The sequence below is a fragment of the Falco punctatus genome (genome assembly GCF_963210335.1).
Source record: "Falco punctatus genome assembly, chromosome: 5".
NCBI classification, from domain to species: domain Eukaryota; kingdom Metazoa; phylum Chordata; class Aves; order Falconiformes; family Falconidae; genus Falco; species Falco punctatus.
In genome coordinates, this window is record NC_137584.1 from 74,732,792 (window position 1) to 74,745,432 (window position 12,641).

Consider the following 12,641-nt stretch of genomic DNA (forward strand, 5'->3'; position numbering starts at 1 on the left):
AAGCACAGAACATAAGACTGGCTGGATTCTTTACTTGATTTAAAAACACTCTTCTCCTCTTGGTTTTAAAGTTTCAGTGGTGGAAATACCACCACCGCTTTGGATTTTGGCAATCTAGTCTAACAATTATTTACCTACATTCACTATTAAAAACTTATTTCTTATCTTTTTTCTGAATTTGTCTAGCTTCAACTTCTGGTTTGTGTCTTTTGTTAAGCCTGTCGGCCAAAGCTCCCTGGGATTACATTTAATTTCTCTAGGCTAGATATTTTCAGAAATATCAAGTTATTCCTTAACCCGTGTTATACTTACATTACTTGAACCTCTGGATGCAAAGCTACGCATCCTCCCGTATCTATTTCCAGTCCTTTAATCATCTTCATTGACCTTCTCGAACCCTTTGGTCTTTCAACATTTGCCTTGCCTGTGTGCGCGGTAACTACAGAGGTTTCTGACAACGATCCTGCTGCCACCAGGCACGAAGGGCAAACTCTCCTGGCTGCTCTCTCAGATCCTGCCAGCACCCTTGCTTACAGTATTGTCCTGAAAACGTGCATTCAGTCAACTGCACACTGTGCCCTCCAAACATTTTGAGTCATTCTGCCCAGCATACTGTCCTTTTAATCTTCCTCGTTCCTCCAACAGTTTGCTCATTTGCCTACCAGTACTGATTGTACACGTTTTCCTCCTGGTCATGAAAATGGATGTTAATAGCACAGAAGTGCCGTTTGATCTCTGCAGGACTCCGTCTGCAAACACACCCTATTCAGGAACCTTCTTTCCGCAGTAATTTTGAGGACGATGAGCTAAACAATATTTTTTTCCCAATCTGCTGTATCTGTGTTGTATTATTGTTTTCTAAGTTATTCAACGCTCATAATAAATGCATTACACAAACACTATCACTTTATTAATCAAAACTGATCTCCTAAAAAAAGATACTAGCAGAGTCTGACTCTATTGAATTGCCAAAAGCCTATGCCCGATTGGCACGGCTTACCTTTTTATTTACTGATCAACAAATGAGCTTATCTACTGCTCAATTATTTTATTCACCATCAAAGTCATGTTGGTAAACACAACGTGTCAGAGATCGCCCTGTTTGACTTCATCTTCATTCCCCACCCCCCCTTGAAAACAGAAATGAGATCATATGAATTTTCTTCCAGTGCTCTGGGAACTTTCCAATGCTCCAAGACATATCAACAAACAGCAGGAAGTATCCAAATTAAGAAATTCTTTCAAAATGCGGTTTGGGCTGCAAACATAGAAGGTGCAACTCAACACCCTTTCGGATTATCTCGCAAGGTTAAGTACCTCACCAGCAGCACGCTGCAGAATTGCCATTCCCCACGCCACACCACCACCTGTAAACTATTCTCCAATAACCTTGAAACCATCAGTTTACATTCTTTGCTACCAGTTGTGTGTCTTCTCCTTCCCTTAATGAGTATAGCTGGTTTTTCTTCCCTTCCAAGCCTTGTTTTCCCTGGAACGTTTGGCCAAGTATTCTTAAACTGTTCCTAGTTATTAATATTTTTATTTTTTATTTAGTCAGCTGAAGTTGATTTCAGCTGTGCAAGACAGCCTCTTCTAAAGCACGATTGTAAGATCCTGATGTGCACCTCATTTACATGAAACAAATGCAATCAGGTCATGATCACTGACACCTAACTAATGACTCATTGTGGCCCTGAGCAATTCCTCTTTCTAAGTTGAGTTCCATTAAAGAATCTCCCCTGGCTATGTCACTTTTCACACATAAAAACTGGGAGTTGGGAGGGGTTTGTGTGCCTTTTTTTAATTTATTTCAGTGGTATCACTTACACAGAAACCCCCAAACTTCACTTTAAACTCTTCACTTATATAAAAAACTCAGTAGGTCTTTTTGGTCTGATGTTCATACTATTTTCATGTGATTGAGTGTTTAATATAAATCATCTACTTACATTATTTTTACACCCAACGGTTATCTGTTGTTCCTGGAGTCATCCTTGTAGCATCAGGCAGTATTTCCCAATACTTTGGCTTCTTAGGGTACACTTTCACACTTTCTTTTCCACCCCCCCTCACCTTTTTTTAATTAAAGCTGACAGCACAGAGCAGATGTCTCCGAGCTGTCTTGCTGCTGCCAAGAGCGCCTGGGCAGCCGTCCCGGCCGTGGCGGAACGCACTGTGCTGTACCCCTACCCGTGTCCCCCCAGGGCCATGTGCTCCTGCCAGGCTCCCCAGGGTGCCCCCCAGCACCCTTTTGCCCATCTTCTCACAGCAGCATCTCCCCAGCCGGCTCCCACCACTGCTGCCTCTGGGCTCAGGACAAAGGCAATGCTGTGCCTGGGGCTTGAGGTTCGTGTCATCTGTCACTGACCGGCAGCAAAAAGCAAGCTCGGAGGCACTCTTCTGCCAGCACCCTCGGTGGGTCACGCGTTTAAAATGCAAACCACGAAAGTAAGCCACCCAGCCTTCCCTTTACCATTCTAGCTGAGGACTGAAACCTGTTCGATCCATTAATGAATTAATGAGTCCTAGCACAAGAAAGAAGCAATTCATCAGACTTGGCAACCTGCGTCAGAAGTAAAACTTGGGCTGGCAGTTTTGGGATCAGTTTCTGCAGCCTTCCTTCATGCAGGCAGTCACAATACCATCGCTGTAATTATTTTCATACACTGTACTTAGGCAATTACATATGCTTTTATTTTTTATAGCAGTATTGTAAACTACTGATTTTCTCTTGTGAATGTAAGTGCATTTCAACATGGAAGCAGCACAGAGGAAAACCTAAAAACGTGAATGGATTCGTGATCTGATAAGCTTTTAAACATGAAATTGTTTTCTGTGAGGCTCAGCAGCACCTTTATGACAGAAAATCCAGATTTTAAGCTAAGTGACAAGCTCCACAACACAGCCCGGCCAAGGCATGGCGCTCATTCTGCAGACAAGGTATAACCTTGTCCTGCGGGTCTGATAAGCTGTTCGTTTAGGAGAACACAGACTTCAGCTCTGAATGGAACAGTAGCATAATAGGCTTATTTATTTATTTAAAAAATGTGAGTGCAATTTCACAGAGCAAATCAGAACAATTATACTCCATTAAATCAGATCAACTTCCCTCACTGCACAGGACTAAAGCAAGCGTTATAGAAGTTGGTAAATATTCAGTGATGCAAGAACTGAAAAAAACAATCACACAACTAAGCAGAAATTGGTAAAGCTCAAAACTACGTTGTTGAGGAGTCCAGCATTGCAACCACTCTTCCAAGTCACGTTATGGATCTTCTATGCTTTTCACAAAAGAAAGCCACGTGAGTATTGTGCCATACTACGATACGCTTTATATTTCTCACCTTTCCAATATTCTGACAAGCTAACCTCCAGCTTTTTCTTAATGACTGCCACAACTGTTAAAAGGAGCGCACGGAAGAGCCAGTCAATCAAAATCATATCGCATTAGGAAAGGGCAAAGCAGCACATCCCAATATTGAACTGTCAGAGGTTATAAGCCATTCAGATTGGAATACCTTGGTTCTCCATTCAGAAATTGTGACAGAAAACAGTTCAAGAAGAATCTCGTATTTATGATGTCAAAAGAAAACCAGAAGTGCATCAACCCCACTTACCCTCAGAACTGCAAATTGCTGCATACTCATGAAAACGAGAGTTCTCCATTTTATATAAACTATATACCTTTGCTTTGCTCCTCGCTCCTCTCTATAGCACAGGCTTAAATGTAGGTATATGAAAAGACTTTCTCAAGACTCTGTAGGAAATTTAAACAGATCTATTTGGAGGCTTAGCTTATTATACATACACAGTAACAGAATTTGTTTGGGTGTTTTGTCGTCTCAGGCTTTACTTTTGATGTGAAAACTGACAAATGGAGGAAGCAGACTGATTTCAAGTCTGTTCAAACCAACACCACTACAATGGCATCTCACTAAAATCATTCCATCGGTTTGACAATAAGGTCAGAAGGAAAGGGTAACAACAATGCCATTGAACAGAAAAACACAGTAAACCTCTCAGTGAAACAAATACAAACGTAAAGTCAATGGTCCCAGGCAGCAGTGCCAAGCCAAGCCCTGCTACTGCTGATATTAGGCAACGTTAACTTGCAAGTAAACATGTCTAACATTGTTTTGTTTATATTATTTTTATCTATAATGAGAAAATAAGAGTCTGATCCAATATGGTGATGTACAAAAGGTAAGGCTGATTGTTACTTTGATATGCTAATAGATGCAAGCAGAACATACAGTCAGGCCTTAGTCTAACTGCACACAAACATATTCTGTATCTCTCTTTTGCAACGAGACATTTTCAACAAAGCAGTATGTTTGAAATATTTTTTCAGAGAAACATAACAGTTTCAGCATCACAACTTTATAATTCTAATTTAAGGGCTCCTTTCTGCTAGCCTATTCCAAAGTCAAATAGAGCCACAAATACCTTGCTTTGTATCACCGATTAAGTGAAAAGTAGGTTAAAATAGATACTCACACTATATGTGCAAGATCAAGTGGCTTTTCTGGCTGCTCAGGAAATACAGGACGAGGTGGTTCTCTACTTGGTACGCAACCAAGCGATTTACTAATTGCATGGCTCAGCTTCTTTGCAGGTGATTTCTGTTTTTGAAAAGAATGACAAAAATGAGTTGACTACTACAAAGAGCAGGCTGATATGTGCAATCAAATAACACAGAAGTGTAAAAAAATGCACAGTACTAGAATATCCAGAAATATCCAGTTACATTCTATCATATCTGAGAAATCAGAACAGACACTACAGAGGCAGACAAGTTGAGGTTTGGTTTTCTTTTGTGTGTGCTATAATATTGAAAAATGAAAGTAGTTAAACAAAAGTATGTAAGAAACACCAGACAATCAGTTGATTTCTTCATCTATCAGGAATTAAATCAAGGGGCAATCATATCCAGTTAAGGGATTTCTTATACTTACTCACAACACCTTCTGAAAACCCACTCTGTAGTTTGCAGGGAAGGCAGGGGAAGAGTAAAGGACATGGTACACCAGCCGATAGATCACCTGTGTGCACAGTGGTGCACGAGCTGGTAGATCACCTGTGTGCACAGCCTTACCACCCGCTGGCACCGCACTCCTTTCCCACCTGCCAGAATCCACCGAACTTGGTGCTACACCCACCTCCTCCCTCCGTTGCAAACTGGTTTTGAGAGAGAACTTTCAAAGTTTTTGTTCATCATGGGCAAAGTCAAGGTGAAACACAGTGCTAAGACATACCCAGCTGGCCGGTTTATTTTTCTTTCACAAATTCACTTGGTTGTGCTGACTAATCCCATGGGAGCAGCTGTCCTGGGATCATCTACGCGAGGCTGAACGGCTGGTGACAAGTGTGACCAAACACACAAGAAAGGATAGCTGGCCTGAGTCACACACTTAAAATGTGCTTTTAAGTTCAATGTTGACTTACAAAATTAAGTCTTAAAATGTTATTACATCCAGCAAACTTGTGCCAGTGATATGGGAGGCCAGATTATGCTTTTATGAGAGCTCAGAGGTAACCTAGTAGTTTTGTTTTTCTGATCCGACTAACAGTACACGTATGTGTAACCTAGTTACTCCTACACAATTTTTTTACTACTCCTGTAAGACATTCCAAAGTGGAATTAGAACCAATTCTCAAGGCACATTCAAATCAAAATTCAGATTTACACCAACTTAAACAGGAGGCAAGGCTACCCAGGACAGAAGTTACACATATAGTTACAATTGATTTAAATTAGTAACTAGCAATAACTAATATTTACTACCACTGAAATAAACAATTAGTAATTATTAAACAAGTAAGGCTCTTCAAACTCTGGGCCTCTTGGCTTTAGCAATATAAATATAAAACAGGCAAGAAAGGCTTTTTTGAGTGGAGAAGCTGCATGCGAGGAAGTTGTCCCCTCTGTGGATTTACTTGGTTTGTAGTAGATTGGGATGCATTTTAAGTATAAAGTAAAATAGTAATATCAATTGGAAAAGAATGGAAAAAGAGAAGAATTCTTTTCAAATGAGAAAAGAAAGATGAGCTGGACGCTGTGAGAACATATCAGGATAACTGGTTCTTAACTGAAGATATATTATCCTCCTTCAACTACCTTACAATTCAAAGTCAATGCTAATTGAAAACTGTAAAACCCATGAATTCAGAGGCTGCCTTATACTGATGCATGTAGTCTTGGGAGAAAAAAAAAAGTATTGCTCATGACCACATTCTTCCCTGGAGTACAGGCGAGAGAAGATCTGAGTGGTAGCTACAGTCAAACTCCAGTCACACGCCTCCATCAGTATCTAACGCTGCTTTACAATGTATAGGCGGGCCTGGTTACTGTGTTAAGACCATACCGTTTCACAAATTAAACCAATTAGTGAACATGCTGCAGCCTAATTCCTTTCAGATTCTGAAATTTTTATTCATTAGCCCACAAATCCCACCTGTGAAGCAGGAGAACGCAGGAAGGCCGTGGAGAACCAGCCATACAACCCCTCGGTGAAACAGGCAATGGAGCTTCCCCATAGATTATCTTTGGCTTTTGCAGACAAAAAAGGCTTGGCCCTATCAAAGTACCACTGCAAAAATCTTGTGATGGGTGTAAGATTCTTATCTCCTCTCACCCAGAAGGGCTTCAGTAGGATATCAAGATAATTAACTACTTCAGGCTAGTCTCCTATAGGGAGCTCTGTAAATCAGCATGTTCAGAAGCACTTCAGCTTACTAATTCGCTAAATAGTAAGTGCTAAAAAAACCACATACTGATGGTAAGCTGATGGGTTTCCTTTTTCTTTTTTTCCCCCCTCTCTTTTTATATTTTTAATGTCTTGAGAAAACCTGGTAGATTGCAATCAGTGGACGATCCCTGCAAACAGTGCTGAAGTGCATGGCACTCTCACGATGAAAGGTTCTACAGGTGGTTATCAGCCTTTAATTATTTTGAAATGCTAAAAAAAAAACCACAATCCAATCTTTATATTACTACTAAGTCCACAGTAAAATTTACATTATGCACACAAATGTGATCATACCAAAACTCCAGATTTCCTAAATTAATTCTTCTACATGTTGAAAAAGTCTGCATTTATTTCTCTCTCAATTTGTTCCCAACTCCTTCTTCCCTTTAGAGTATTTCCCACTTACCCTTTACCCTGTTCATCCTTTGGTTTCTGCAGACCATCTATTCTCAGCATGCCTTTTCTGTGACCTCCTCTTTGCAGTATTTTTAGGCTATTTTAAAGGGTTTTTTCCATTGTGGTAACAAACACTATATCCTATTGTGCTACCCTGCTATTTATTTTGTCAAACAAATGCAGCACTGTCTAGAATGCCATACAACCGAGCCACTACTGCAGCTTTGCTTTCTGAAAATTATAGGGGAAAGATAATTTCCATTGATCCCAACTTTTTGATAATGCTTCTCAGTGCAGCTGACAGTGAAAAACAGCACAGCATGCTGAATGAGCACAGTACTTCACAGGCAAGTATAACTCTTACGCATATCTCATTTCCCTGAGAAATACCTATTTTTTCCTTTCAATTAGCTGAATTCTACTTTAGCAATTTCTAATAAAAAACACCTCTCTCTCTCTCATCGTTGTCGCCAACCTTGACCTCCTGCCTGTTTAACATCATCTGCATTCTGCAAAGATGGGAAAGTCTCCCTTTCAAGAAAAGCAGAAAACACCAAGCCCCAGAGGGACACAATCCCCTTGTCCACCACCACCGCAAACCCTCAAATACCACAATCCCCTTTCCCCATCGCTGATACCACCCCTGCGAACCTCGGCACATAGCACCATCCACTGGCCCATCACTAGCTCTGCTGTGGTTTTACCACCTTCTTCCTCCCCAGCTGTTCAACTTGTTTCTTCTTGACTTTAATCTATGTTTCTAAATAGCTGGAGGCAAACTATGCCTTATGAAGCATCCGTAACTTTTGTCGCAACAGGTTCTCAGTCAGTTTGGAACTTGGATGTACTACTGCAAAAGCCCCAGCATTCATAAATTTCAACTGCAAACAAGCAGTTCAAACTAATAAAGAATTTCAGACTTTGAAAAAGGTTTCATACATTCTAGGGTCCGATTTATGGTCTTATTTCTCTTCAGCTTTAGATGGGAAAGCAGCCTGGGTGCCTTTATTTTCAGGGGCTTTCAATCACTTCACATTTCCTTCTGCTACAGAAGCGTAACTGTAGAAACCAGCCGACAACGTGCGGCTCTACCTTCCGCTTCACCCATGTGCTCTCCTAGGAACGGCTGGCAGGCAATCCATTTTGTTTTACTTCCTAAATGGGCACGGTACATGACTCAGCAGGATTTGCATCGCTGTGGCCATTAGATCAGCCTGATGGTAAGTGCGGTTGATGAGCCAAACAACAGCCTGGCACATCAGGGAAACGTCTGCTCTTTATCCGCACACAACATTTCGGCAACCTTCCTGAACCCAGGTATTCCTGGGTTTGGTTTCCCTCCCAAATATTGTCATCTAGCAACTTTCTTCCCCCTTTTACTGACCAGGTAATTGCCAAGGCATTCACGAAACGTTTCCTCTCCGTGTTGTCCCAAAAGGTTCACGAGATGCAGACGTCAGCTTGGCTCCAGCAATGTGCCGGCAGCGCTGCCGTTGGAGTGCATCAGCAAGGAACAACCACAGTGCTTTTTGCAGGACTCCTGCTTTCCAGCACAACAGAGCCTTCTAAGCTCTACAGTCTTCCTGAGATTCCTTCTCCAGCAAACTCTCTCAGCCTCACTGCATTATCTAGACCTATCAGTGGAGGATACCTACCTTTTTCCCGGGTCTCTCAATAAACACTCAAAATAAACACTTTCTGCTGCTTTTTCACCATGCACAGAATAATAAAATTTGTGAGAAATGTTTTCCACCTGTTACTGTGTTTAAGGAATCAATGAATCTTCTCAATAGTTACACCGTATGCAGTGACCAGACATTCCAGTGGATCCCCTTCCTTTTGAGCTGGTTATCCGAGACACACATTTTTGTGTTTCCTGCCTTCTGAAACACCTATGAAGTTTGGAGTCAGGTGAACTACTGATTTATATACCAATCCAGATATCCCGATAGCCAGAACTGTTTCTATAACATCACTTTCACCACCACTTTCTAAATGATACATTTTCATACATTTTTCAACTGAACAAGGAATTGAGGTCAGAAGCGACCAGGTGAACGTTACAGAAGCTGTCGTTCTCCCAGCACAGCACCGGCCTGCACGCACATCTTCTGCGGCCACCGCAGCGGTAAGCTGCAAAATGGCACTCCTTGGTGCTGCTGCTGGAGCTTGTAAGCAGCAGAAAACACAGATTTCATGATCCAAAACAGTGTCTACCCACCAGCAAGCACATCTGGCTTCTCAAGGGCGTCAGAGAAAGCTCAAAAAAAAGGAGAAGAAATGCTTCTGAGAGGCTGGAATGTTTGTTTTCTTCTGTAACACAAGTTGTTGAAGGAGACCCTGACTGTGCACTCTACCTCTTCAGGTGATTTCACGTTCCACTTGTACAGCCACAAGGTAAGGTTAAAATACCTTTCCTATTAACCATTGAATCACTTTCCCTTTGGCACTGATCCCGAGAAACAAACGCAAACCAAACACACACACGGAGTTCAGTTATTTCAGTAAACGTATCATCAATACATCAGCCAAAGGACTGTCCTGGATTCTACATTTTTATTTAATACACAATCATGGGTTTATCCAACTTAACTATAAACAAAGCACAACCAACATACAACTTATGCAGTGATGCCTGCGTAAGTGTGCAACTAGCCTATAAATAAAAGTCACTTTAAGTGCTAGAACGACTAATTCTTCCCAGAGAGCAAGAAGACAGATGTCTGCATGTAGCTGCACTGTGCGGGTCCAGTGCTGCTTGCCCGCTTGTGGCTGCAAGCCCGTCTCTGCGGCTGCTTCCCGAGAGCAGCGAGTCAGACCGCTCTGAAGGGACCTCCTGTGAAAAACACGGCAAGTGCAGAGCGTGCACGTTCTTAACTAAGTTTAGACAAAACTGAGTTGCGCCCGCACCCAGACAAGCGTTTCCCTTGGAGTTGCCTAGATCTGCGCAAACACACAGGGCTGAGAGACGTGCATCAAATGCAAACAAACCGGCCACTTTCTGCTGGGAAAACTGTTATTATTGACAGATACCACTGAAAACCTGCGTGATCTGTACAAAAGTGGTGAGACATTATCAGTAAAATGCAACTGTCTTGTTCCATATGTTTGAAACCCCGTTGCCAGATCCTTTTCCTTTCAGAACGGTTTACAGATCCTGTCTCTCTGACCACCTGCCTTCCTAGCAAAGGCTACCTCTGTTAAAAAAATAAAAATAAAAATACTTCCATCATGGAATGAGAAAACTGGAATATACAAACCACATTACCAACAGTTGTCTTTCTACCTTTTTTCTAATTGTCTATTTATAAATCACATCCACCTCAACCAACAGGGTCTAGCAAACAATTGGTGTGATGGGCTTAGAAGTTTCACGAAAAACTGAACTGCAACTCGGTTGGCAAGAACATTTGTTTGAAAACTGAGATTGTAATGTTATCTGTCATCGTCCCCACCCAGCCCCTCCAAGATCTGCCTCATTTTACTGATATGACCGGTAATATCATAAACTACAAAGGATGCAAACATGAAGTAAGGCAGCCCACCTGCCCTTCTTCTATACTTCAAACAGGCAAGCAAGCAAAAAAAAAAAAAAAAATTCAGAGTCAGCACGTGCAGAACTTTCCCTCTTTTCCCAGCAGAGGAATTGTGCTGAGCAGCCAAACAAATCAAGCAGAAAGAAGCCCATATGGTAAGTGAAGCGGGTATAATGCACATATGGAAACGGTACAGCGAGAAAGAAGGTAAAGCAGATGTGCCTGCCTCCAGGTCTCTGCAGAGGACCAGTGGTCACCCCGATGCCCACATCACCCTGATGCCTAGGTCACCCCGATTGCCAGGCAGGCTGTCTGCCTGTGTGCAAGAGCGGCGTGCCCTCTGCTGGGAAACGCCACCTTAGAAAAGGGGTTTCACATCATTTGAAAACAGGAGCCCATGTGATGGTGGCAGTCCACACAGACAGCAACGTGACAGGGATGCAGAGCACATTATTTAATAGCGCGTTCCCTTCTGACTTGTTTTCTGGGGGACCCAATAAAAACATCTTCAAAAAGTTTTAATAACTTTAAGGCAGTCTAAATGGGAATTAAATGAACCAGAAATACGAGATGTAATTTTGACAGCAAAATCTTATTAACAGCTACTTACAGTGTTGTTAGACTTTAACTTGGTAGATAAAAGGGTCTGTCTTTTGTTTTAGATTCGATTAGTACCCAGTATAATGACTTCCCAACGGAAGCCATAGATATTATCACTATAGAAACAGCTAAACATTGGTTTGGTTTGTTGATACATACTCCGAAGCCACCATGTTAAGGGTGGTTATAAATAACAAACATTCCATTATTTATAGCAGGAAGAATGTTGTAACTCAACTACAGCTGATAATAAGCCATCAAACCTCATCCCCTAGAGTATAAGCCTTTAGGGTAACTTGGCTATTTTAACATTTTGCCTGAAATTTAGAGAGGACAGAGGCTGCTTCAGTTCAGCAGATGTAACAAAAAAATAAACAGAAGGAACGAGGACTAATCTACATGCTTTCAAAATGAACAACTGGATTTTCAGTCCTGCTGTGTGTACATAACTAAATGAATCAGTACTTAAGGCTTTAAACAAATAAAACAAAAAAAACCAAACCAAAACAAAATTGAAATAGCCCAGAAGGAAAAATTTAGAGTGAAGTGGGTTTTTTCCCCCCTCAAACAGGCCCCAACAAGCAAAGTGTTCAGGTAGAAAAGCCTCTTTCAAAAAAAGAAAGGTTTCTGCCGTATATACACATCTATAAAATCACTAGAGTAATATATGCGTATTACATGTATTATTTTTATATTTATTTAAAGTTTGCTGTATTATGATTCATCGTATCAAAAATTATCAAAGGCACTTCAGAATTTCATGAAAAATAAAATAATTATTAATGCTTATACTGGGTCTTAGGGCTCCAAAACTCTGAAAACACACCATACAAGACTGAACTAGAACTAGCTGGATTGAAAACCTAGGAAAAATACATTATTTTTTTTTTATTGTGTCAGAGTACCAGTTAATCTCTGCAGACCTGGTCAGCAGGAGCCTTTGGGTCTTCACTCACGAAACTATTGCTGAGTACACACACAAGAGGTCATGCTATTTTGGCTGAAGCTGCACCAGCGTCAAATAAAACCAAAGAGTTAGATGCACATCTTGCAGTCACGTTTTCCTTTCCAGACACCATAGAGTGTTTGCACAACTGTCAGACAACAAACAGTCTGATGTTGCTGGTGTATGTTCAGTTCATAAGCAGCTGTAACACCCCCAAACAGTTTTCTGCAGAACTGCTCCCCAGCCTTGTAACCTTCAGGAAACTTTGCAGCTGCTTAGTCCCACCTGGGAACTTTGCAATTTTCTGTACTGAACTGCATCTTTTTTGAAAATTTCAGTGATGCAGAATAGACCCCTTCAAATTCATTACCTTTGATGGATGCTCTTCATCTTTGTGTCAGGTTCAGCTCTGCC

The 12,641-nt window shown here is 41.3% G+C and overlaps 1 protein-coding gene across 16 annotated transcripts in view; it reads right to left on the bottom strand.

The window, feature by feature from the left end:
• DTNB (dystrobrevin beta) overlaps window positions 1-12,641 on the bottom strand; it is a 224,799-nt gene that overhangs the window by 149,564 nt on the left and 62,594 nt on the right. For all 16 annotated transcript variants that reach the window (XR_013928598.1, XR_013928599.1, XM_080390253.1 and 13 more), the window contains one exon: window positions 4,498-4,622. Coding sequence is in view for 14 of the 16 variants with exons in the window: in XM_080390253.1 (XP_080246379.1) it covers window positions 4,498-4,622 (125 nt within the window). In the remaining 2 variants the exon portion in view is untranslated. The remainder of the gene's footprint in view (window positions 1-4,497; window positions 4,623-12,641) is intronic.